This window comes from Mycetomoellerius zeteki, unplaced genomic scaffold (assembly GCF_001594055.1).
Source record: "Mycetomoellerius zeteki isolate Tzet28-1 unplaced genomic scaffold, Tzet1.0 scaffold25, whole genome shotgun sequence".
Taxonomy (NCBI): Eukaryota; Metazoa; Arthropoda; class Insecta; order Hymenoptera; family Formicidae; genus Mycetomoellerius; species Mycetomoellerius zeteki.
Window position 1 is genome coordinate 2,539,358 of NW_017257227.1, and position 26,962 is coordinate 2,566,319.

The following is a 26,962-nucleotide window of genomic DNA, read 5'->3' on the forward strand; positions in this document are numbered from 1 at the left end:
CGTCGTCGCCGCCGTCGCAGCTCCTCGCGACCGAGGATGCCCCGTCGTTGTCCGGGTACATGAAGACGTCGCGTCGCGGGCCGACTCGGCGATTCGGCGTTTCGTCCTAGTCTTGGGAGGAGAAAAGAAAAAGAAAAAAAATCACCGACGTGTCTCCGACGAAGCCTCGCGTCGGCGTGCCGCCGTTACTACTCGCCGAGAGGATCGGCTGAAACGAAAAAGTCTTCCAGCTGTGGAACGAGAAGAAAAATTGTCTTCCCCCTCCTCCCCCCGGCACGCCGTTCTTCGTTTTTTTTCATTATTTCTCCCCTTTATCTCTCTCTCTCTCCTTTGCCGATCTCTCCGTTTTTCTCCTCTTTTTTTCTCCCCGTTTTCGCGCTCTCCCGGTTCCTTTTTGAAAAATGGGTACGGCTGCACGCGATCTCGAGCAGCAGCGCGATCGGCAAGCGGACCGGCTCGCTTCGCAGTGCCGGATCTGTGCGACCGATATCGCCACCGACGACGGCGGGATGCACATTTTCGCTGAGGACGGCCGGCGTCATTATCTGCAGACCAAAATACGGAAATACCTGCATATCTTGGTGAGTGAGACACGAGCGCGCTTTCGCGCGTATCTTCGCGCGGCGGGTATCCTTTTTTTTCCCTCTCCCTCTTTTTCCCCCCTCGTTTCCTCTCTCCCTTTCTCTCCCTCATTTTTTCTTCCTTTCAAAATTCGTCCTCCCCCCCTCTCCTCTACGCGACAGGTGTCGCGATCACGTGCCGGTCGCGGCCGAATTTCGAAATTCACGTCGACGTCCCTCTGCCGATCTCAGCCGATTTTTCGAGATCGGTCGAAATCGCACGCCGATCTTCTTCGCGAAGATTCGTGTTGATCGCGAAATCGCGACGATTTTCCTCGTCAGCGTTTCGCGAAAAATCGGCGATGAAAAATATCACGGCGATTTGGAGTTGCCGATCGTCTCCCCGATCTCGTCTCTTTTTTTTCATCGTATAATGATCAGGCTCGACGCGAATGAATTGACTCGGTCGTCTAAATATAACGGCGACATTTTCGCGATACGGATGCTTAAGCATTGGGTTACGCCTCGCCAAAAGTCTCCGATTGAAAAAATTAATCGCGTCGGTTCTTAACGAGCTGCGAAATATCAGCGGACTCGTCGGAGGAACCGGTCGCGTTACGATTCACAGAGAGCTGATCGTATTTACGTATTTTACGGAATACATCGGTCATGAGCGCGACCATTTTGTGTGCGGAGCTACAAAAGTGTTAAAAATTAGCATTTTATTGATTGCAATAAGTATACCCGTGGCCCGCGTGTATGTGTACGCTATATATAAGCGGCCATATCTATAAATACAATCGGAAATGAGGGCCGCGTCCGCGGTGGAGCGACGGGGAAAATGACGCGCGGAATAGATTGGCGTCGACCGAGACGCGATTACGCGAAAAGGGGAAAAACGGGACGACTTTCTTTTTAAATAAACGAAACGTCCTTTCCTTCCCACCTCGACGACGTTATCGGCGCTCTCGCGAAAGCTAGGTTAATTGTCGATCGAGAATGAAATTAGGGAGAGAATTCGCGACGCGCTGCTGTGCAAATGAGAGATGACAATAATGGGAGAAACGAATAACGACGTAATGATGATAATAAAATGTTTAATTATACAATTGACTTGATAAATTATATGATGTCAGTATCTGAAAATGACAGTCATGTATATATAGATCAACATATAGAATATAATGCACAAATGTAAATTCTAATAACGCGATAATTTTGTAATAATTTATTGTTTTCTGTTTTGAGGAAAAACGTATAGTATATTTTACTTCAGTCTAGAATTCTAGAAGAGAGAAGTGGAATTTGAATATCTATATTTTTCCTCCTTTTTATATATATTATCTGTATATTATATTCTAATCTTATTCCACAAATTCAATTTATTTCATAAAAAGAATTAATCCAACACTATAATTTCAGATATTGGCGTCATAATTTATGTTGCATATAATATAGTATATTTTTATACATTTATACTTATTTTTAAATGCTTTGTAGGTGTCATCGGAGGATAAATTTTCAAAAATGGTCTGTTCTACGTGTACCAAGAGACTGGAGGGTGTCCATCGTTTTGCAATGATGGCATACCGTACCCAAGAGAAGTTGAGATCGCAGCTTTATGGTAACATTGACAATACGAATCCTGTACAAGAAGATGAGATACAGAATATTAAAGACATGCAAGATACTATAAAAAAGGCGGAAGATCGAGGGCTATTGCATTCGATATTGACAAAGGTATGTATTATAAATTACCTTTTAGCATATATCAGATTTTTATTTATTTTATAGCATTTATTATATTATCAATGTTATCTGTAGGGTGCGATAGAAATTTTAACTGAGGACGAACCACTGGGATCACAGGAATCAAATTTCCAAGAGGTCAGACGTTGCACTCCGAACATGGAGGAAATGGAAGTAAAAGTGGATCCAATGCTATTTTTACAATATGGCATGGAACAGTCTACATCCGAAGCTTCAGATTCCTCAGATAACGAGGAAGAAATAACAAGGACACATACACCCGAACCGTTACCTTTAACAAACAAGTAGGAATTTTTATACTATTTTATATATATATATATATAAAATAAAGAGTATATTGATAGCTGAATGTACTTGCTTATATATCTTATTTGTTTTATAGAAACACTGAAGTGGAAGACGAAGAAAAGAAAGATGAAAGTGAATCTAAATTGCACGAAGACAGTGAAAAAATTATATCCAATTTATCAGAGAAACCGCATGAATGTACAATATGTACCCGATCTTTTATATCACAAATTGGCTTGCAAAATCACTTGTGGTCGCATTTACCCAAAGAGAGAAGATTCGACGGAAAGCCTATTTTACAATCTCAACACGTTTATTCTATAAATGGTGTGCTTCACACGAACAGTGATAACAATTCGTCCAGCAACTTCATCTGTCCAATTTGCAGTAAAAAGATTTCTACAAAGGGAAATCTGAAAGTGCATTTAGAGACTCACAGGCCTAAAGGAAAGTATGGCTGTGATATATGTGGAAGAATGTACGCTTAATTCTTGTAATAATTCTTGTAATAATTTCATATTTATTTCCTAAATACTTGATTAAAGAATTATTGTTAAAAAAAAAGCTATTGTAAAATAATTTTTTAATTTGTTTTTGTTTTCATATTGAAATAATATTAAGATTTTAATATTTAAATTTTAACTGATTTAAATTTTTAATTGTCTAATAATGTATTAATCATATTATTATTGAAGGATTTTCAAATATTACCGAAGAAAATTTGATTTCTTGCAGTTTCAAAACTCAATCGAATCTGTTCAGACACAAGGAGTACCACAGCGGCGTACAATTTCCGTGTAATGTATGCGGGAGAGTGTATCCAACGAATTCGACGTTACGTGCTCACAGCATAACGCATTCGGACTTGAGACCGCACGCATGCCCGCTTTGTGATAAGACATTCAAGCGAAATCAGGATTTAAAATTCCACATAAATCAGCACACAGGTGCGAGGCCTTATCAGTGTCCTTACTGTCCGAAAGCTTTCGCGAGCTCCGGCAATTGTTTTTCTCATCGTAAAAGAATGCATCCCCGGGAAGTCCATCGGGATCGACAGAGAGCGGCGGATTTAATGAGATGAACCATGGGCAGTCAATATGAGGACTGGTCTTAAAATTTCGGATGAATGTTCTGCCGAGGTGATCGTATATTGATCATATATTAGTATCTGTCGTAATGTAAACTTTATTTCCAGAAATTAACGGTGCTAAGGTACGAAAATGGAAATTTTGTATGTTTTATTGTTCTTAAATTATTTATATACATTTAGCGTTAAGTATATTGTTGTTGGTATTGTATATTTTGTTAATTACTTATTGAACACGTACGTCTTTCTGCTATCTGATAGAGATGTTCGTTGATATAAAATATTGGTAACTTTCCATTATTGTTTGTAAGCTTATAGCGTTGAAGCTTTACTACCATATAGCAAATAAAGTAAGTTTGAAATTTCATAGCCAGATTTAAGTATCGATATACTTATAGTCTTATTTTTTATGCATATTAATGCAATTTATACAGATTATTTTAGTGATAGGAAATCATTGTTAAATGTTTCTAAGAATATAATGTAATTATTGTAAATGTATTGTGTAAACTGGTTAACACATTTAAATCAGACAGATTTTGTTATATATTATCATATCTTCCTTTTTTGTGATAAAAATTCCACTGCCATTTTTGTGCATATTTCCTCATTTTTTTATTTTCTTGAGACCATTAAAACAGTATTAGATTAGATAGTAATAACACACACTATATGATTTATATAATATATCTACTTCCATGAAAAATTTATGTATAGCAAGATTAGGATTGTGAGAAGGTTACTTTTTAGGTGCTTTATATGTGTTTGTTATAGAAATCGAGTACAAAATTGGAGCAAATAATAAAATATAATATAAAAAATAAAATACTCGAACTTATTGTACTCAATTTCTACGATAAAAAGTAACTTATAAGTAATTAGTAAAGTAACTTTCTCAACCTTGAGCAAGATACATTGTAAAACTAGTTCTATACTGTATATGACGTTATCTTGACAACTCTGTGATAATTGTATTGGTACTGGTCGTTTTATACTGGTTATGAAATTTACGACTTACGTATTAATAGAAATATTATTCTACGAGCATAGTTTATACACGATTGTAGCATTATTCAAACAGTGACGAAGATTCTAAAGAAAAACACATTATTTTACTCACAGCGATCAAGCGAATAATCCACAGGGAGCTTTATATGGAACATATGTATCGACCAAAAAGCGAAAAAGGAAAATTTGCAGAAAGGAGGAAAAAAAATTTTGTAGTCTGTGACATATTTTTAGCACAATACAAACATCATCATAAATGTTAAGACTGTATACGAAAATTATGTGTCAAATTAGATAATAATTTTAAGGGCGGACAAAACCGAATGTTACATGAAACAAGTCTAGTCGTCTAGCAGTATTAATTATCAATAAGCAGGACGTATAGGCGCCGTAGTTGATATTACAAATACGATCATGACGTTATTCTTATAAGTGAGATATATGAGGTAAATGTTAAACAGAAGTCTGAGTAGTTATTAGGAAAATATAGTTAAGTTAGTTGATTATAGTTAGATAGTTCGTGTAACGTAGATAATAGTCCGTGCTTCCGTATACATTCGCACACGCGCTAAAATATTGCAGAAGGCGTAAATAGAGAGAGCATTACAGGCCCTGAAAAAGAAATAAGTACACATACGACAGTCAGTACACAAACAATAAGTAGCTCGTATTACGTATTGCAGAGATAAAAAAAGGAAATCACATGTGTAATCGCATTATATTAATACATTATTAACTCATAGAGATACAAGCGTGTATTTTGTGATTACGTTTTTTCCGGACGCTTGCCGACATATATTATATATACAGACACTTATAGACATAGGCAACAATAAATAGTATATATGTATATATATACATTGTATATATGTATATATACATATATACAAAAATAATCAATTTTTGACAGAGAAAGAGCATCCACGGTGAACCGATGCTCGCAGCTCAATCGTCATCATTCTTGCATTTTAGACCTTAGAGAATCAAAAATTGAGTATTTTTCTAAAACCGACACGCCAAAGACACACACTGTCCTAGCAATCGAAACTAGTAATTAACAATAATTCAGAAGTGCCAGTTGTAATGCAGAAAATTAACATATATATAGCATATTTAGCAGCAGACAAATACCATGGAGGATCATTCTGTAGAGTTAGTGCAAAATACACCATCTGTGACGTATATATAAAATAAATTAATTGTATAAAATTAGTTGAACTCTTATCCCGCATTCGCACAAAGAGAAACGCATATGTCGTTCAACTGGTTGGTGTATTATCGATGACCGTGCAATTACATACATAAGAATAACACAACTTTGACCGACTACGTCATCGATCCGGAACGGAGTGGAAGGACGTTTTATCGGCACTCATAAATGAACGACGTATATAAAACGTGGTAAATATGCGATCGTGAGTGTGTCTCAAAGAAATTATACGAAGACTTATTTGTTCTTAAGTTATACGGTATTCATCAATTTAAGATACTTCAAGGGGATGGACCATGGGATGGACGTCAAATTTTTATTGAAGTGAAAAACGCAAGATGACTCTTTTTCACTCCTAAGAGCATCCCAAGTAGAACACAGAAGTCATGAGGACATCACCATGATCTCATTCGTCACTTATAAGTCAATTTTTAGGTATCAAATGATGTCATGATGACGTTCTGTGATACCATTATGACACAATTATGACTCCGTGTTCTACCTGGGTATCACGTACGCTCTTTTCACTACTATTTAGATTTATTCATCCGTGAGATGTTACTCCAATAACTTAATTCCATAAAGGACCCGGCACTAATCCTATATAAAATTGGATCCCGGTGAAATCAAATGGTTTTCTCATATCATCATACACGGATCCTTTTTAAATAGAGTTTTACCACAAACCCAAATGGAATTTAAGAAAATCTTATATTTATAAGAATAAAATTATCTTAATATATCAGTTTATTTTTTAATTATTTATTGCAAATTAACTTTGTAGATACATAAAAGTTGTAGATCCATTTTCTGCGTGTTTTAGAAGGATTGACGTCAAGTGATACGATAAGTATCCAAATATAATAAGTGATAACCAGAATATTGTAAAATGGCATACAGAATAGATAAAGTTTAAAGCGAAGAAAATTCGGAATACAATATCTAGACGCTATGTGGAGATACATACAATAGTGATGCATACGATAATGTTTTCTTGCAATTAGAATTGTTATCAACAAATTTTACATCTATTTTAAAGCGATAAACGAGAATTACAATAACATATATTGTTCTAAATTGCTTAGAAAGTACAACGCGATCATATTGTTATCCAAGCACTTTATCCTCTATGATTTAGATATGTTTTATAATGTCCACATAATCTTTCGTAATATCTGAGTATTGCGTAACATGTTATTTACGTCTAATTGCGCCTAATTTGAATGTAAAATATTGATATATATCACTTTCTTAATGACACTTCGAACATTAATATTATCTAATCAATGTTTTTTATTCACTGTGTGATTTTTTTTTAATGATATATTAAATGCGCGCTTTTTTACATCTTATACAGGGTGTTCTAGAATTTGCGCATATAGAAGACGCAATATTTTCCTTTGGCAGAATCAGTTCGAGCAATAGTTTTTAAATTACAGTTATTTATTATGGCTAAAATATTGCTTCCTTTGACATAAAAAATTGTACTGTGCATTCCGTGTGCGTAAATTCTAAAAAACATTTATTTAATTGTAATAATATACAAGCAATATACAACGCGAATACCAACAAATAATAAACTGGCATCATTAACTAATGCTAGTTAGCGTTAAAAATAAAAAAGCAACAAATATTAATTATCAGTTTGTTTTTACTATATTAATTGAATTTTACTGTTAAATTGACGAATGGTAGGATCGTTTAATTGCAGATATCTGACGGCGGGGTTTGATATATTTTGCCGTCACAGTGAGAAATCAGATGGAAATAGGCAATAAATATCTCTCATAAAGATATTTATAGATGCGCTCAGCAAAACTGAGCGACATCGACGCAATCTCCAATGACTTTATACTGGAAAAAGAATAGTAAATAAGATATAACAGTGATATATCAGTATTGCGAATTATACACAGTTAATACCGAATTACGACACTATCACGGAATTACACGCAATACGCATCAAGAGATCATGATGATTCAGATCAAAATCTTTCCTCTACAGAATCACTATTGGTTACCAGTAAACAATGTTGCCGAGGAAATCGACGTTATACATTCATTCGTATACGTACACGATATACGCGCATTGCGGATACTAACTACAAGAAGAAGGTAAACGAGTTTGCCCCAGTTTTTGCTTACATCTTGTACTGCAACATTCCTTTATTAATCACTATCCCATCATTGGAGTAGAGTGGACTACTAAAATCTTCATCGACTTTATTACTAAAAAAGATTACTTTCATTTCATCATCGTTATCAATGTACGATTTCTTTATTGTTGACAATAACATTTTATTTGTAAATTTAGAATTCTAAATTTTCCTTTCCTCTCTCTAAATTCTCTTTAGAACTCTTTTTTTAGATACTGTTTAGATATTTTACGTTTCATGCATTTTTCTAAAAATATTGGAAAAGAAAAATCGTTACGATTTTAAAAATAGCAGAGAAATAAAATTATCAGCTAACTTAAAAAAGGTCGATAGATCTACATTTCCACGCGGGAACACAGAAATGGTTGGAATGATTAATGCAGAATGATTACGGAAAGAGTTAAAAATTCAAACTATTTAAAGAGGATTAATCATTCAATGTTGATCGCATAACCGGCAGTGGTGTGGTCAACATGGTGCTACAAATGTTTCAAAGTATTTGATTGATCAATCAGAAGAATGAATTTCACTAACTGACCAATCAAAAAATGCTTCGAAGAATTTGTAGCGCCAAAGGGACCGAAGCCTTAATCATGTATGTACAATCATTTTGGCAATAATAAGTTCAGTACAATTTTTAATTGTTGTGTGTTCTTAGATAACAAATTTAACAATATTAAAGTATCATATTAGACCGCGATGTGAACACACAACAATTAAGAAATAGAGGCTTATTTCGGTCAAGCTTGAATTTTTAATGTCGATCGAAACAATTCGTGTGAAACAAATTTAGGTTAAATAGTAAAAAATAATTTAAATTAAATAGTAAGTTCCCTGGCGGAAAACAAATGTTAACAAAAAAAGTACAGAAAAACTATATAGATTGAGACAAGATTTTAGAAATTCTTAATTTTTCCTAGATATTTGTAATAGGATGTAAAGTGAGGTTTGTTTGTCTTAAAAATTCTCAATTTTTCGTAGATATTCGTAGTGACATACAATGTCGTGATTAATTTCACTTTTTGAATCTTCAAATTTTAGAGCCAAAGTATCAATCAAGGCATTAAAATTATTTTTAATTCCAAAATAGAATTACCCACTTTGGCCTGTAAATGGCTTATATAATACATGCCCAGGCAACAAAAAGTGTTTAAAATCAGGTCATAAGACGTTTTTTACGTCTAAAAGACGACTTAAAGACGTCTTATGTCATAATTTTAGACTTTATGTTGTTTGGGTGTACATTATAAATTTTGAACGCGTATTTGCAAAATTAGGAATATGTATCAAATACATAATTTACATATTTAATACGAAAAGAATATATATTGTCATATGTGTTTGGTATTTAATGTAAATTATGTATCTACAGCATGGAAATTCATCGGTATTAAATATGTATCTGATACATGATTTATACGTATTGCTACGAATCTGCTATATAGCTATAACATTGCAATTTTATGTATCTAATACGTAAGTAAATTACGTATCTATATATAGGCGGACATTTATCGGTATTAAACATATATCTGGTCTATGATTCATACGTATTACTATGTATCTGCTTTATAGCAACATTTCAAATTTCATATATCTACTACGTATTTGAAATCTAAAATGCTGTGCGGGCATAGACAGCTAACAATTCAAAGTCTAAAAAGATCAACGACACTCAATATTAAAAATATCATATCTAAGAGATAGTATGCCGCACCTTTCACGTATAAATGATAAGATAATTATATGTACACATATATGTTTCGTTAAGAGATTTTTTCTCAATAGAGTATGACGATTCTATTAAAATGCAGTAAGCAGCTAAAATTAAACATAAAACCACGCATAAAGATCTAAATTGAGTAGAGCCATAGTTTCTGTAAATTTATTTAGAAACGTATGTAGGTATTCCGAAAAATATCTTATAACCCGATTTTAGACACTTTTTGTTGTCTGGGCTTTTATATACATGTACACAAGAATATATGTAAATTACTAGCAGGCCACTCTTATGTAAATATGTATACAAAATCCTTTTTGACTATGCATTATGCATACATTGCAATATACATACAAATTTCAATGGAAATCGTTCTTATGTGGAATGCAATGATATTCTCTAAGTTTATTTATTGTATATAAAAATGAACGAAATATTGGCTAACTGTGTTGCGTACGTATAAAATACAATTATGCGTAATAAACTGATAATAAAGAAGAAAATTTTACAACCATGGTAGAAGAAGAAGAAGAATAAGATTATCTGTATAAGATTTTAAGAATTTTATTTGTCTCTATTTTTTGTCTCTCTTTCTGTCTTTCTTTCTTTTTCCTTTTCTGATAATGTTGATAAATGACGTTATAATTACTGAAGAGAATATACTATCGAAACTGAATAAATAGAGAATAAAACAAATCTGACTTGAGCAAAGAAAGTTATCTACAGACCTGGCCCGATATCACTTTTGAAATAAATATTTAAATCGGTTTCAAATTTAAGAATTAGAAAGAAATATAATATTCGTCGAGAGTGGAAATATAACGATTAGGAAAATTCTAACGTAACTAAATAATTGTCTTCGTATTTGGTATATAATACTACACTACTGGTAGCGTGATTCATCGAAATGAGACTCGAGGTTCCACTTTAGCGACTCATGATTTCAACTGCGGAAGAAGCGACACGCGATATATAAAGCGTTAAATTTTTTTCTGCACGCAAACTTTGTCCGGGTTCGAAAAGTATCTCTCCTTTTTTTCTCTCTGTTTTTTTTCCAAACTCTCTTCTTTTCTCACTGGAAACGAGGATTGCCGCAGTATACGGTATCATCCGCAACGACGTCGGTTGCGGCAACATGTTACCCCTAACGATACATGTGTTTAATCGAACTATTAACTAATTGCCACTGCTCGCACGCTATTATTATACTTCATTACCATGATGTTCGGATTGACGTAATCCTATTCTTTTGAAGAAACGCACGTTCAGGCAATAATTCAAGAGGAATTGTGAATGTTAACGATCATATATGTATAATATAATACCATTATTATAATTAAAAATTATGTTTACATTACTATTATGTAATATTACTTTATATTATATAATAGTAATGTATAAAGTAATATTACATAATAGTAATGTAAACATAATTTTTAATTATATATATATGTATATATATATATATATATATAGAGGAGAAAGTGGTATTATATGACTAGTGTATATATTGTGACCTCCCTTAATATCTCCGCTATTATATAGCGAATTCTAATGATTACTTATGGAATTATTAGTTCAATAGCTCACCGTTACACCATGACGCTAATATTACCAATACTCAATAACCAGTACTTATTATAACGCATTTTTACGTTTCAAGTATTTCGAAACGTTTCTATATTTTAGCATTTAATTACATTTACTTCCTCATTTTTCTTAAACTTGAACGTATTATCACATGAATATATGTAGTTTTGAGTGTATTATTTGCTATTTAACATTTTATTTGACTGTATATATTTTGAGTTATGCCAATTTAAACAATAGCATGGCATTTTGCTAATGTGGCTCTCTATGAGTATTGATTACTCACCTTTATCGAATCGAATTCAATTACTTAAAGATCGATTGACGATTGATTTAAGAGAGTATTCTCTTTTGGCATGGATTCCAAAAATCGATTTTTGTTTTTCATTTTTAATACTCTAAACCTCTTTTAGAATATTTTTAAATATTCCGAGTACTCAAATTACCTAAAACTCATTTAGATAATAGATTATTCTATTAATCGAAATAGTATTTTCCAAAATGATTGTAATGATAACTCGTACAGTTTTAATCTAATCAATTCAAAATTTTAAGGTGTTCGCAACACTTTTCTTTATCAGCTGAACTCACATAAAAACTTCAACTTTTCGATTTTTGCAGCAAGAAAGAATATTCTCTATTTCTTTAAGTTCAGAATATTCAGAAATATTTATCTCTGTTTGTGACAATACTTCAGGCTTACAATAACAGTCATTGTAAAAACTAATGGCTTTACCTATATCAGGAGACGCGATAGTGTCTCCGGCCATGTTCAACTATCCTAACTACTTTAGGATTATAAATTGTTATGATGTTGACACAATTTACAATTTAACACATTTATGAAAATATTATATGTGTTGCTTAGAGTTCGCGATCTCAAGCTTGTAGTTACGTGCATGATCGTCCTGATACTGCATTCATATTTAATAGTAAATTCTTTTTATTGCACAACTGATTATTAATACCGCTGGTAATGATTGTTATTAAAATTATTAAATTTGACACACAAGTTTCACACATGAGTAACAACATGTAAAATAATTATAAAATTTAATTTTTTGTTTCTCTTTTTTTTTATCTAAGAATATCTTTTTTTCGCATATCGTTCAAAAGGGGGGGAGGGTAATTACAGCATTAATATATAACGTTATATAAATATTTTAAACATATTTTATATAAAGCTTTATTTGAAATATTATTAAAATATAGACTTTCTCTCTCTCTAAATATTTTATGTAATATTTATGATGAATATAAATATTTATAATAACTATTTTTTACTTAGATTCTAACGTCTTAATAATACTTTCATAGCATTTACAACAATATTTACAATATATATTTCATAATATTTACAATAAATGTTTATGATCTGTGGAATCTATAAAGTCTTATAAATATTTCATAAATATTGTGTGCTGTCTGGGTTAATATTAATGAAATAAGCGTAAAATACGTTAAGTTGCGCAATCTTTCCTCTCGCGCTAAAAAAACTAGAGCGGGGAGGATGCGCACGCAGACATCAGATCTCGGAATCCGGATCCGCGATACCCGGATTGCCCGGTTGAATTTCGGACAAACGGCTCTGGCAATTAGCGAGATCGGCGGGTGTAACAGGCCGTGCCAACGCCGCCGCGCGTCCTTCAAACGTTCCCTATCGATTCTCGCGAGCCGTATATTACATCGCGGCTCGCGCGGAGGCATGCTAGTCGACGCTATCGCGTCGTTATCATCGTCAGTGCCGGTGCGGATCGCGGATCACCGTCGGATCGGATAGCGAGGGCCCTGTGCAAGAAGTAAGGCTCGTCTCTCGCAACCGTCGCGCGACCTCGTTAATCCCTCTTCTCTTTTTTGCTCTTCCCGCCGAATATACTTGACCCAGCATTTCTTTTGTTTCATCGCGGGATAATACGAGGGGAGGGGGGTTTCGAATGAGACTCCATTAATTTTCAGTGAATCAATTTAATCAATCGTATTAATATTTCGCTACAACTGTATCGTTTTTCTTTTTACAGACGGGAATGAGTTCACAAAGGTTATTTGCGCGACAAGCTTAATATCTAACATATGATATATATCTAACGAACCTCACGTATACGCGTGTGGGTTGCATGTGTGCGCCATATATCCGTTTCATTTCCGAGATGCAGAAAGTGCAAAAAGTGAGTGTAAAAGCGAGCGGATCTGCGGGGGCAGCGCCGACGGGGCGAGATCGGGAGAGCGGCGAGTCGTACCTCACGGATCCGGCGCACGCGAGCGGGCCTCCTATTTTCGAGATGTCGACGGACGACGACGGTGGGACGTGCTGCAACTCCCGGCAGAACGGCATCGTTCAGCCGCTGCTCACAGGTACGTAGCGATGGGGAAGGGAGTGAGACGCGTATCACAGATTCCGGCCTCGGCCATCCGTGCGTCGAGCTAACCTCAGTTCCGTCGTCGCTCTCGTCCTCGACGGGAACGAATCGTCTGCGCGAGTGAGAGGCTCCGACCTGTCGCAAAGAGCGATGCTCGCTTTCCAGGAAATGCGTTTCTCGAACGAGAGCGGCGGAGTCGCGTTTTTTTCCAGCGCGAAGAATTTATTCTTTTTTACTTGAATGATTGGCGATTTCCTCGACGCCACGACGGCGAGGAACGAGAGGATCGTACGCGAACAAAGTACATACGGAATTGTTATGCTAAATTGTACACGTTCTCGCCGAGCGGAAAGGGTCAATTGTATCACTCGTATAACTACGCGCGCAAATACAAGTATAAAAAGCATGATTACGTTTGTAAATATCCTGACGATGATGTAAGCCACACACAAACGTCTCTTGCTGACATATCTCGCGACATTTATGTTTGTCGATGTAAACCTGCTTAGAATATTTTTTCCCACAAAGCCGCTTTCACATGCAAAAAGACACGCGCGTTACCTTCGGTATGCACTGTAAAACGCAGCTAGGAGATAAAAAGACGATATGGAAACGTGGCAATTCTCCCGTCGGTAAAAAGCGCGATATTAACGTATTTAATTATGGAATATTGAAGATACAATTTGGTATAAACTGTTAGTAAATGCAATTTGTTTCTTATGTAACTTTCCCTTTTTTTACTGATATACTATAATCAGTTCTCCGTAATGTTTTTGAGACGACGCTGAATTTTTAAATGTTTTTCGTATTCCAAGTTTTATTTCTTATTTACTGAAGGACAATGCTTGTTTTCAGATTTATATCAAATCACTATGGCTTAAAAGAATCCTTTTCAGGGAGAATTCACGATCTTCGCTGGGCTTGAGGAGTGCATAAAGTTCTTGAATAAATTTCATTATTCTCCTAGTGGTACGTATTTCCTGGAGCTACTTACTATGCCCATATATATTTTATGAATTATATACTACCTTATTTTTGGTATCACAGATATCAAGTACCTGAAGTCGACTATGCCTGCTACGGTAGACCAAAGATTCTTTGATTATCTACAAAGTCTTACTGCAAGAAATGTTACAATATACGCCATAGATGAGGGATCGGTCGTATTTCCAAGGTGAATTTAAAAAAGATTTTTCTCATTCTTTCCCCTGAAAAGTCAGTTTAGAGATATAATAATTTTAGTATTTTAGAAACGTATATCATTGCAACAGAAATACGAATAAAAATTTTTAATGTGTATTTATAAATGAATTTTAAAAAAATTTAACAATTTAATTAATGTCTATTGTAATTTTAATTTATTGTTTGAATAAATGTAAATTGCTTAGATATAATTGTTAATTTTTTAATTACAGAGTTCCTTTAATAAGAGTGGAAGGACCATTAATAATGGTACAGCTCTTAGAAACAACTCTGTTAACATTGGTCAACTATGCAAGTCTAATGGCGACCAATGCGGCAAGATATCGCATGGTAGCTGGGAAAAACATAACGTTGCTTGAATTTGGTCTTCGAAGAGCGCAAGGACCTGATGGAGGATTGAGTGCATCTAAATACAGCTATGTTGGTAAATAATTTTACTTATACTTACCTTATTTAATTAGTGTGATATAGTTTACGGACTACAATTATATTATGAATTTAATGAGAAATTACAGATACCGCATTTTCATGTTTAAAACAAAATGGTTACTGTAACTCTGTTACATAAAATGAGCTTCAGAATTAACATTGAATCCAAAAAATCCATTGCATAAGAAATTTGTGTTTGCCACTTGTATCAATTGCTATTTTTTTTGTATTACATACATTCATTATACTAATTACTGTGCATGGTAATTGTACAATGTCGCAATGGCATTATGAAAGCGCATATGAGCGTAAAAGTTTTTGTTGCACGTAACTTGTACATTTGATACTTGCTAATAAAATGTATAAATATCTTTCTACATAATATATCTTGAATAACTTTTATATTTTTATTTATTAACCATATAAAGTTTAAAATATAAAAAACCTTAAATATACTTATGCCAGTCTATAATATAATATATAATGAAAACGGAGGTGTCTGGTACCACTCCATTACCCTTACATTATACTTAACAATTTGTGAAAAGTGAAATCAATACATTGTTCCACTCAGTGCCGGTTGGTACTGCCTAGGTGATGAGTAACAATTTAGGTCAGATAGAGAATATATAGTTTCAACTGGATATACACGCGCGCGTGCGCGCACAACACTTGCATATATGTCTCATGTGAAACTGTTGAAACTAATTAGCTATTATTTTTAAACGCATGTAGGTTGCGGGTCAACTAAAATACCTTCAAACAGAGAAATCATTAGCAGTTTTATTTAAATATAGACTAAAGACAATCGGAAATATTTTTATTGTTTAACAAATGTTTATAAAACATTGACTATATAACGCTAATATATTTTTCAAAATATGCACATATTTTAATATATGAGACATAAGCAAATTAAAAATTAGAAACAATTTAAGTTAAAAGTAATTTATTGTGTTACAGGTGGATTTGATGGGACTAGTAATGTCTTGGCTGGAAAGCTGTTCAATATACCTGTATGTGGTACACATGCACACGCATATATCACGTCTTTCACCTGCATCAGCGATCTGCAAGGGAAAGTAGGTACATTCGACACGAATCTTCTTTAAGTTAATTAAATTAACTCTAATAAATGTTAAATTGAAATTCTGCATAATATAATTGGAAGGAAGAAAAAAAAAAGATTGATCTGTTTCTCTCGTAGACATTGGCGCATAAGCAAACGGGTGACATTTTAGATGTATTGGAACTTGCTTGTAAGCATCGCGAAGCTATTGCTGACGATTTGGGAGCTTTAGCTTCGCAGGCGTCTGATGGAGAATTAGCGGCTTTAATTAGTTACGCCGTCGCTTTCCCGGAAAGATTCACTGCTCTTGTGGACACGTATGATGTTAAGAGGTATGTAATTATGTCGCTTGTTTATTTGATGCTTTTAAGTAGAAAACTCGATGTTTATTTTTTGAATTGACATTTTGTAAGCTTTGGTTAATTTTCTTTCGATGCACACTCGCATCAATTTTACATCAATGCATGGGATTTGCATAAATTTTATTGTTTATATTTATTTCTTTTATATTACTAGTACACTGTATGTCTCGCATATTTCACGAATAGTTTTATTATGCTTTTGATAATTTTGTGTATACATATGTGTATATTTATTTTAATAATTTTATATATAGATATTTGTGTTGTATATATAATATTTAAATTAACAAAAAGTGAAGATATTTTAGGAATGAATCTTTAAAATTGATTATTTAAAATAAAAATTATTTAAAGTATTGTAGGCACATATTTTGAGACATTACGTATACTGCGCACGTCAATTGTTGTCGATGCATGTATTAGCTTATATTTTTTACGTATGCAGTAGAGGATGTTCGTGACACACATACATAATTAAAATCGTTTTTCTAATTATGCGTAGGTGTATACTGTATATAATTTGTAATATATATGACAATTATAATTTCAAAGATCAAGTGTTATAATTTTTACTGTAAAATTTCTTTTTTTTATCTCGTACATACTTATCTTCTACCTATAGAAATAAAAAGTAATTAGCGTAATTATATCTATATTTCAATAAGACAGAAGTATATTCTTAATTCGATGTCACTAGTGATTTTATAATTTAGTTTTGTCAGCGCGTCGCGAACAGACACGACGACATGCGTATACACACTGTAGCCTAACAGGAGTGTGTTTGTAGCATTCAGACGTCGGCCAAGGGGCAGGCACAAGTGGCCAGCCTAAATGTAAAGAATAAACTTCTAACTAATGGGTCCAATACACACGCCCAAAACGGTGTGAGAAACAACCCAATTAAATCAGAACCAACTTCGCAACTTCACAAGAATGGCTTTTTAAGACGAGGCGAATTGGGTGAGCTCTATATGAGGTACGATATCGTTCTCTTTGCCTGTTTTGCGGAATGCGATTCTTTTTCTTCCCCCTTTTTCTCGTCAAATCTATGCTTTGCGAATCATATTTCAATTTTTTTTGCGCCACCGAAGCCTATCCCTTCATAAGTAATATTATAATGGTTGAGATTTAATAGGATACATAGAAAGTTATTTTGATATATTTCTATAACTCGGCAATTTGAAGCTTCTTTGAATTTTATTTAATAGCTGATAATATATTAATTTAATTTACTCCTCTATCTTTCACTTAGAAAATGTCGTAAATATTCTGTAAAACGGGCAAATTGCAAATTGTTATCATATCATGCTACTCCTATGACGTGCCAATTAAAATAACCAAAATCTTATTTTTCATTAGAATTTAGTTGTTAGTCACTATATATTTATGATACTTATATAGTGCCCCTCCCAATTCTGCCCCTTAATACTTTCAGAAATTGACATGGGCACATTTTGTATGTTACACAAATATCTTATATATTTTGTTATTTAAACATATACAATTTCGTCGCAAATTTTGTCATAAGTTTAATATACACAAGACTGCCACACTACCAAAATATTATACAAAAGGAAATATATTGTAAAAAAAAAGCGAAAGAATATATTTGTAAATAAAACATTATATTTATCGTGATATGTTTATATCATCGATATACCAATTGGCTATATATTTGTATATTTGCTAGAATATCGTATACTTTTTTATTGGAAACGTAAATTAAATGACAATACAATAATTGGTTGAAATACTTATTACTCTTTTTATACCAATTAACAGTGAATGCGCAATTTTATGTAGTTTTAGTTATTTTATTATGTACTTAATCTTTTGTGCGCAATGTTTCTTAATTCTAAACTTGGCAAATCTAAAGAAGTAAATTTGATGTTGCAAAAAGTATAAAAGTAATGCGACAGAAATTAATTTTTTAATTTAAATTGAAACGAAAATACAAACGAAAAAACAAGAATATATTTTCACACAGAATACATTGCCAAGTTTAGGCTTTATTTTATACAGTTGTTACCGAATTATATGATAGCATAAAAAGTGTGTGACTAGATTGCTTTACAATTAATTCATTTAGTTGTAGTTAGAAGTAGAATATAGAACTAGAGTAGTGTTAGTCATTTAGATATCTCATAGATATATATTTTACGAATAGGAGCGGTCTGTTAAACTTCTGCGCGGTAGCGTTAGCTTTGAATGACTTGGGATACAGAGCTATCGGTATCAGGATTGACAGCGGCGATTTAGCGTATCTTAGTAACGTGGCGAGAGATATTTTCGAGAAAATTGCCATCAAGTACGACATACCATGGTTTGCAAAATTGATGATTTGCGCGTCCAACGACATCAACGAAGAGACTATAATAAGTTTGAACGAGCAGGTAAAAATTTATAAATCGCGAATGTAAAAAATGTATAATTAAAAAAAAATGAATATTTTCCAGAGCCACAAAATTGATTGTTTTGGGATTGGAACGCATCTCGTAACATGCCAAAGACAACCGGCTCTGGGATGCGTTTACAAAATGGTAGAAATTAATAATGAACCGAGAATCAAGTTGAGTCAAGAAGTTGGAAAGGTCACAATACCAGGCAGAAAAGATGCTTATAGACTGTATGGATCGGATGGCTACGCATTGATAGATCTTTTGCAGATAACAACGGAAGACCCACCGCAAGTAATGCAGAAGGTTCTTTGTAGGCATCCGTTTCAGCAAACAAAAAGGGCTAATGTTACACCATCCCGAGTGGAGTCTCTGCACAAGGTAGATATCTTCTTCAAGTGTCATACGTTATCTCAGCGCGTAGGCGCCTCCTTCTCATATATCCGTGCGCGCACAGTGATCATACACACGTATATGGGGACCTACAGTTTAAACGCCGATTCTGAACGGTAATTTTTGGTAGAGAGGTTTGGGCAAGTATACTACTTGGTGGTTTGCTTTCCGAGAGGAGCTAAGAGTGTACGAAAATTTTTCGGTTCTGCCGGGAATCGAACCTGGGATTTCTAGATAGTGCGCTGTCTGTTACACCACGTTCGCGCTCAGAATATCATCTGATTATAATAAGTTTTCAATTATAAATGAAATTTAGACTGATAAAAATAAATCAAATAAAAAGAATCCTATAATTTTCAAATTATACTATATAATATATTATAGATAATAATATATGGATGTTTAAAATTTTCCATTCTGTTTAGATTTGATCAATTTATAGTTAAATTTTTTTTTTGTGTGATTATTTCACTGCGCGTTTTAATATATAAACTATTTATCAGTTATTTTATAAGCGGTTTTATACATATTGTTATTGATACTACTGACGTTAATAATATTTATGATTTATAATTAATGAGTAAAAATATCTTACAGATATACTGGAAAGATGGCAAATTGTATCAACCATTACCTACTTTGCAAGAGGTTCGCAATAGAGTGCAAGAATCTCTCAATACATTGCGTAACGATCATAAAAGAAACTTGAATCCAACACCATATAAGGTAAAATCTTAATACTTGAGAGTTACTGAGGATTGATATAATCAAATACAGATTGCTCGACTTGAAGTTGTTTGAAATAAATTTGACGGTTTTTCTAAAATCCCTAATATTTTGAAATTTTTTAATTCAGATATTAAAGTAGATAGCAGAATTATTCATGAAAATCTCGTAAATATACGATAGATTATACAAATATATTTTTTTTCTTAATGTCTGTTACAGGTAGCTGTCAGTGATATTTTATATAGATTTATAGACGAATTGTGGTCTCAGAATGCGCCGATCGGAGAATTACGGTGAAGCATACTACTCTTATACAAGAGTATCGTTAAACTAGTCTCTAGCAATTATAAATACAGAGTAATAACAGAATCAGGAATCACAGATTTGCTAAGGAAATGCATAATATAATAAGTCTTCTTTTAAAAAAAAAATGTAAAAACAACGTACCGTTGTAATCGAGCATATATGTATCATAAACATCAAATTGAGCCATATATGTATGCATAGTATGATTATAATATGGAATGTAATCATTAGAGAGAAAGAGCGAGGATCCTAAAGAGCATATTTTTTACATTTTCCATTGTTGAAATATCGAATTATATTATCACCATTGCAACAGTATATTTTGGTAAATCTTGCGCAAATCATATTATAATATATTTGTATAGTTTTACACGATTTATATAGAGTGAGATGTTCCGTTACAGAAGTCTATTTACGAGCAGTAGTTTCGTAGCGCACACACATACACGTATTCTTATTCCTATTAAAAAAAAAAAGTACAAAATAGTGTACAAAAAAAGTACAGTGTGTATGTGATTTTAGGCATGCACAACTCAAATTTCCGAGTAATGATTAACTCCATAGAAGATAAATTCTATAGATAATGTAGAGTATATATATGTGTATACACGGTTGAAAATACTTCAAAGAATGGCAATATATGGTAGCATAAGCGTTTCACTAAATTTTGATCATATTGTTGTGTTGCTGGTCTCTCTTCTTTTTCTTCTTTTTTGTTATACTTTCTTTCTGCTCCTTTTTTTAGAAGATTTGTTCTATTATATATATTTATAAATTCCAATTGTATTATTGTGTATTTATATAATTGCTGAAGACTGCTTTAATAATATTCTCGTATAAGAGTGATACATTCAATATATTTACCGTTGTTATTTACACAAATGTACAAAGATAGGCATAATAATTAATATAGATATTTATAATTTTACACGTATGTACAATATGTATAAAAGTCTGTATTGATGTATACATATTAAGAGAAGAAAAGAGAGAGAAAGGTAAAAGAGAATGTGTATTAGATTTCAAATTAATATTTGTCAATGAGCTAAATTCAAAGATAAATTTTGTTTATTATCTACATGTTTTAATTAATTCATAGTATGTAGACCGATATATATATATGTGTATATATAAATGGGGTCTCTAATTGATATTATTCGAATATTTATTCAGAAAAAAAAAAAGCTTATTGTATATTATTTTTCGAATAGTTTTTAACACTATCACACTTAAGATTAATTTACAATTAATTGCTTATGTTTTTATCTTGTTTTTAATCATGATTGACCATATATTTTCAACATAGATCTGTTATCATTTTGTAACGCTCGTTTAAAACTTATATAAACATAATTGTGTAAAATATACCCGTGTTTTTTTATAGTGAGAATAAATAGCATATAGCTGTTATATATCTGTTTGTAATTAAATCCTCATAAATCCATTCTGCTCTCTCCGAAATATTTTCCGCGAAGAGCCTAATTTTTTTAATTTAAATAATATATTAATACAAAGATTGTTATTACTTAGAAGTGAGAGATCTTTCTGGCATAATTAGTTTAGTGTGTTGCCAATTTGGTAAAATTTCTACTAGATTTGGAGGTTTTTTTCTTTTTACTGGGAGATTTTTTAAAGATACAAAATTGTAGGAGAATTTCCGGGTAACTTTGGAGAGGAAAATACAAAAAAGAAAGCTCAAATTACAGCTAAATATTGAGAAAATCGCAATATAAGGGATAACTTTTGAACAGATTTGACAATGTGATTATTTTTTATGCGAATATGCATCGATATACTTCTGTTATTAATGTTTATCAACAATGCGATTGTAATTATATACGTATTACATGATATACATAGATGTCATAGATGATAGACATATGTACAATGCACGTTGGGATATCTAGTGAAAAGATGCGTTGTTGTTGTGAGAAATACGAACATTTTTGAGAAAATTATGCTACGACAACTGTTGGTCGTTACAAATAATCGTATTTATCTCGAAGATAGCTACGACCTGTTGAATTAAATAAAAAACTGAATTAAATGAAACGTACGAGAATAAATTTGAGGTTATGATTAAGGTCCGTGAACGATTATATATGCCAAAAATTAATAACACAATGTTTGTTGACGATTTTTAACAATGTTAAATTGTGTATCTTTATATTAAAGAAGAATATGTATTTCTTCTTAACATAAAATCGGAATAAGAACGAATCATATCGTTGAGAATATTTATCTGATAAACTTATTATCTTTTCAGAAATATAAATACCAGAAGAAATTGTATAAAACGAAGAGATTCATGCTCGAATAGATGTCTGAAAATTGATTTTATACATTATAGATAGTAAAGAGACTATTTATCTTTGAGGTATGCCTCGGCCTCGGTATATAAAAACTTGTCTGAAAATTGTTAAACAATTATGTCCGTTAGTGACGTTGATGACCACTGTATTTGTCATTGCAATTACGATTTACATCAATGAGAAGGTCTCGCCAATCTTCGTCTTCCTCTGTATGCAAGTATATCTCAACTGGTACTCGGTGTATAGCATCAGCTGTAAGTCAAATCCGATGAAGGTCAAAGAGATACAGAATAACTTGTTCAGCGTGATCACTCAACAGCGTAAAGTCGAACAGACCAACAGTATGCAACTGCCGACGCACAACACGACCTACAAGTTCTGGCATTGCGAGAAGTGTCAAAGTTACATGTGCAAACCGACGCAGCACTGCGTCTTCTGTAAAAAGTGCTTTCACTTCAAGGATCATCATTGCTTCTTCCTGGGTGCCTGCATACTTCGCCAGAACATGGGCAACTTTATCCTATTTTGTTTCTACACCTCGCTAACATGCTTGTATTCCCTGTGCGTGCTGGGCCCATACATGTATGAGAACATTAATCGTATAGTGAAGAGCGACGCGGATTACTTCAATATATTCCTAAACTTTTGTTTCCCTATTGCCCTGGCGAGACTGATGCGTTCCAGAGATATGTTTTCAAGTATATTTTTAGTCACGACATTCGATACACTGATGTCAATCCTGTGTATCTGTTTGGTGTTCGGCATATGGAAGTTGCACAGTTGTTTGACCGGCAAACAGCATTATGTTAATGTAATAGGAAGACAAAATCTGAAGGAGATCTTTGGAAGTTACGGTCTATCGAATATTATCTTTCCGTATAACGGTCTCATAGGCACGCGAGATATCAATGGCAAGTACGAACTAAAGGAAGTATAAGGCTAATCGAGTAAACAATGAATCCTGATTAAATCTAACACATATTTCTTTATTATATACTTATGTAGCAATAAATACAGTCATATGTACAACATACTTATGCATTCATACATGACAGAGAACACAGATATGAGGGCATTTTACAATTATCGAATATTTTAGGATATTAATGAAGTCTATATATAGATAGATATTCTATAGATATTCTTCCTTAATGGGTCACAACTTTTTTCCAAACTTATGACTTTTGTAATTACAATAGACCACTTTTTGCATATCACTTTTCATACATGAATAGTATTTGGAAGTATCCTTATAATGCGTAAATCCAGATCACATGTAATAAATAATTCACATATTTCTTAGATGATTAATTTAAAAATTAATGTTTGTTGAGGCTAAGTCAATTTGTTGAGGCTAAGTATTCTATATAAAACATATAGAATACTTGCGTTTGTATTTATTTTGTTTCCGCAATAATCATTTTCGGATATATATTTTATATTTGATTCAATTTACTTTACATGTATACTTAACAGTGATATTATAATTATCTTTCTTAATTATTTGGTATACTGTGTGATTTTAATTTATTTAATTACTTATTAATTTAATTCATATGATTACCACAAATATAAAGATTTTAAATATAATGATAGTGTAAAATGTAATAGTAGGACTGAGGATATTATATTAAATTTTAAATCAATATAATTATATTCACTAACTTTAAGCAATTGATTCTGTAAATTTTTCTCAAACAATCCTGAAAATCTTGAAAGCACAGTTTTATAACAAATACATTGAGCTTAAGAAATAAACGTCATTTAATGACATTTACTCTAATAATGATGCACTTTCCCCAAATTTATTTACGCATTCTTTGCAATGCATATATACATGTCTTGCAGATTAAATTAAATTACCGTTATAAAAATTGTCTTATAATTCTGTATGTTGATAATGCTGTGCTTTGAAATCATTAGGATGAATAAACAATCCTTCCATCACAGACCATTGTGTATGAGGACTGCTTGAAGAATATTCGCCTACTACCTCAGTCTGGCCACTAATTGGAGTACCATAAGTTCTGCCACTGACAGCCAAGTACCTAAACACACAATATCATTTAAATATCTAAACAGTACTATCTATTATCTATACTGAAAATAGTGAAAATCCATAGAGGATTTTCTATTCTGTCTGAAAAATCTATAGAGAGTATATTTACTTTTCAGTATCAATGTGCTTCAACATAATTGTATCATCTCTTTCCCAAAAATCATTGTGGCATATTAACATCCAATTATCACCAGTATCACCTTCTCCCTTGTGATCCCCGTAGGCTGAGACCTCCTGTTTTCCAGTCAGAGGTGAGCTAACAAGATGCGAGTGAAGATTCTTTTTTGTCACAACGTGTTCCAATCTGATAATATCTCCGCATTTAATTGGCCTCCTATTGAAAAGATCATCATTAAGGTAAAAATTATTGTAATCAATACATGTGTGAATATGAATCGTAGCTTACCCTCGCAAACACTGCTTTCCTGATTCAGCTTTAACGAGCCAGTAGGAATTACCATCTTCTTTGGCATTGGTACCCGTTACAGATTGTTGTCCACTGCCACTACCATACTTTACTTCGTGGGAGTGTAACCTTACATTATAGTCTACGTTCATTAATTTTAGTACAGAGCCGCATGTTACATGTTGGGTCCCTCTAGCTAAAGTAATAAAAAGTAATAAAAAGTATGTATCAAATTAAGATATACTTGACAAAGTTTATTACATATGCAGTGTTCCACTTATATTAAGATACTGAGGTATGTCAATTATACTATAAAAACATTCATACGCAATTGAAAATATCCTTGGCGTTAATTATAATGCGAATATGATCAATCAACATAAATAAAATCAAGCAAAAAATATACATATTGATAAGATACGAAATGACATTTTCAATGATGGGACTAACATAACCTATTGACTCTATATTTATAGAATCATATTTCTACGAAATAAATGTAAAGAATACCTTGAATGTAATTTATGTGAAGCAAAACTATTACGAAGCTTGAAAAGAGTAGATGCACCGTGTAATCCATCATGGATCGGTGCTCTCGGCAGTAATTAACGACACAATCGAGCAAGAAACCGTCACCGGCGATAATACATAGGGGCGTGAATACGTGTTGCCTCCCCATTGGTTATCATCCACGTGTCCGCGACGTCTGCGTCCCGATACCAGCGCGATGCTCGTCTTTCTGCTTTGTTTACCCAAGTTCGAAACAACGTAATTGTTTAACGATTTAATCCGTATAATAAATCAAACTAACAAAGGCTCCTTATAAATCAAAAGAACTAGGAAAGAACATGGGCAATAAGAGTCAAACGCAGATGTTGCGCAAATAATACACCCATAAAACTTCTTTATTCTAAACGCGCTAAGTAGAATAAACGCGTTTAGTAGAATAAAGAAGTTTTACGCTTTATGGGTGTATTATTTACCTGCGCTTGACTCCTATTGCCCATGTTTTTTCCTAATTCTTTTAACGATTTAAATTTAAATAAAAGGGCCTTTAAGCCTTGCAGGGTGTTAATTGCTAAAAAAAATCATCAAGAATCTTTCAACAATCTTTTCTAAATTCCTCTTCCGTACTTTTGATATTTATGTATTATTTGTAGTTTGAATAATATATATCTTTTTCGATCTTTTTTAAATAATTTACACTATTTTTACACTAAACAATGGAAGATTTTTGTATTACATTTAATAGTGGCATTAAATTGTATTTTCAGTTTGAATAAAATAAAATATTTAAAATGTAATTAATTTTTATAATCAAGGAAGTGTTACAAAAAGGCCTGTTTTTGTTGTGCTCGTAAAAAATAAAATCAATATCATTTCTTATACTTTATAAGACGAGGAATCCGATGGTACTAGTTATAATTACGTGTGATGGGAATATATATTAAATTAAATTTAAAGTCAAGAAAACACTTGGCAAGAAGGCGAGAAGAGACAACACACATAATACTATTTATGTATAACAAATATATTTTTATATCGCATTGGA

The 26,962-nt window shown here is 32.8% G+C and overlaps 4 protein-coding genes across 5 annotated transcripts; 3 read left to right on the plus strand and 1 right to left on the minus strand.

Moving 5' to 3' along the window:
* Positions 1 to 325: 325 nt before the first annotated feature.
* On the plus strand, positions 326 to 3,820 carry LOC108723861 (zinc finger protein 568). 2 transcript variants are annotated; one of them, XM_018449888.1, is made up of 5 exons: positions 326 to 581; positions 2,061 to 2,300; positions 2,385 to 2,614; positions 2,713 to 3,096; positions 3,354 to 3,820. In XM_018449888.1, the coding sequence occupies exons 1-5, from the start codon at positions 402 to 404 to the stop codon at positions 3,697 to 3,699; spliced, it is 1,380 nt and encodes a 459-aa protein (XP_018305390.1). In that variant the 5' UTR covers positions 326 to 401; the 3' UTR covers positions 3,700 to 3,820. The 2 variants fall into 2 exon arrangements, with proteins under 2 accessions (XP_018305390.1, XP_018305391.1); XM_018449889.1 differs by lacking the exon at positions 326 to 581 and adding an exon at positions 1,393 to 1,636.
* A 9,194-nt stretch (positions 3,821 to 13,014) lies between these two features.
* Positions 13,015 to 21,359, plus strand: Naprt (nicotinate phosphoribosyltransferase). Its single transcript, XM_018449879.1, is given in 11 exon segments — positions 13,015 to 13,188; positions 13,408 to 13,741; positions 14,602 to 14,715; positions 14,794 to 14,920; positions 15,162 to 15,373; positions 16,342 to 16,460; positions 16,586 to 16,779; positions 18,977 to 19,202; positions 19,266 to 19,586; positions 20,196 to 20,324; positions 20,547 to 21,359. Coding segments are annotated over 10 exon segments (1,725 nt in total). The 5' UTR covers positions 13,015 to 13,188; positions 13,408 to 13,536; the 3' UTR covers positions 20,625 to 21,359.
* A 1,154-nt stretch (positions 21,360 to 22,513) lies between these two features.
* LOC108723755 (palmitoyltransferase ZDHHC22) lies at positions 22,514 to 24,268 on the plus strand. The gene is made up of 2 exons (XM_018449703.1): positions 22,514 to 22,717; positions 22,900 to 24,268. The coding sequence occupies exon 2, from the start codon at positions 23,013 to 23,015 to the stop codon at positions 23,880 to 23,882; it is 870 nt and encodes a 289-aa protein (XP_018305205.1). The 5' UTR covers positions 22,514 to 22,717; positions 22,900 to 23,012; the 3' UTR covers positions 23,883 to 24,268.
* Positions 24,269 to 24,741: 473 nt separating this feature from the next.
* LOC108723730 (stromal cell-derived factor 2) lies at positions 24,742 to 26,126 on the minus strand. Its single transcript, XM_018449666.1, has 4 exons — positions 25,921 to 26,126; positions 25,411 to 25,606; positions 25,114 to 25,338; positions 24,742 to 24,993 (listed from the first exon to the last, which is right to left on the minus strand). Exons 1-4 carry the CDS (start codon positions 26,087 to 26,089, stop codon positions 24,825 to 24,827), a joined length of 759 nt encoding a protein of 252 aa, XP_018305168.1. The 5' UTR covers positions 26,090 to 26,126; the 3' UTR covers positions 24,742 to 24,824.
* Positions 26,127 to 26,962: the final 836 nt, after the last annotated feature.

Excerpts from the sequence above, each read along its gene's own strand:
- LOC108723755 (XM_018449703.1), top strand. The coding sequence starts at position 23,013 with ATGCCTCGGCCTCGGTATATAAAAACTTGTCTGAAAATTGTTAAACAA.
- LOC108723730 (XM_018449666.1), bottom strand. The coding sequence starts at position 26,089 with ATGGGGAGGCAACACGTATTCACGCCCCTATGTATTATCGCCGGTGAC. Across the intron at positions 25,607-25,920 it reads TCACATAAATTACATTCAAG|CTAGAGGGACCCAACATGTA; the intron begins GTATTCTTTACA and ends TTATTACTTTAG. Across the intron at positions 25,339-25,410 it reads GGAAAGCAGTGTTTGCGAGG|GAGGCCAATTAAATGCGGAG; the intron begins GTAAGCTACGAT and ends TCTTTTCAATAG.
- LOC108723861 (XM_018449888.1), top strand. The coding sequence starts at position 402 with ATGGGTACGGCTGCACGCGATCTCGAGCAGCAGCGCGATCGGCAAGCG. Across the intron at positions 582-2,060 it reads GGAAATACCTGCATATCTTG|GTGTCATCGGAGGATAAATT; the intron begins GTGAGTGAGACA and ends AATGCTTTGTAG. Across the intron at positions 2,615-2,712 it reads CCGTTACCTTTAACAAACAA|AAACACTGAAGTGGAAGACG; the intron begins GTAGGAATTTTT and ends TTTGTTTTATAG.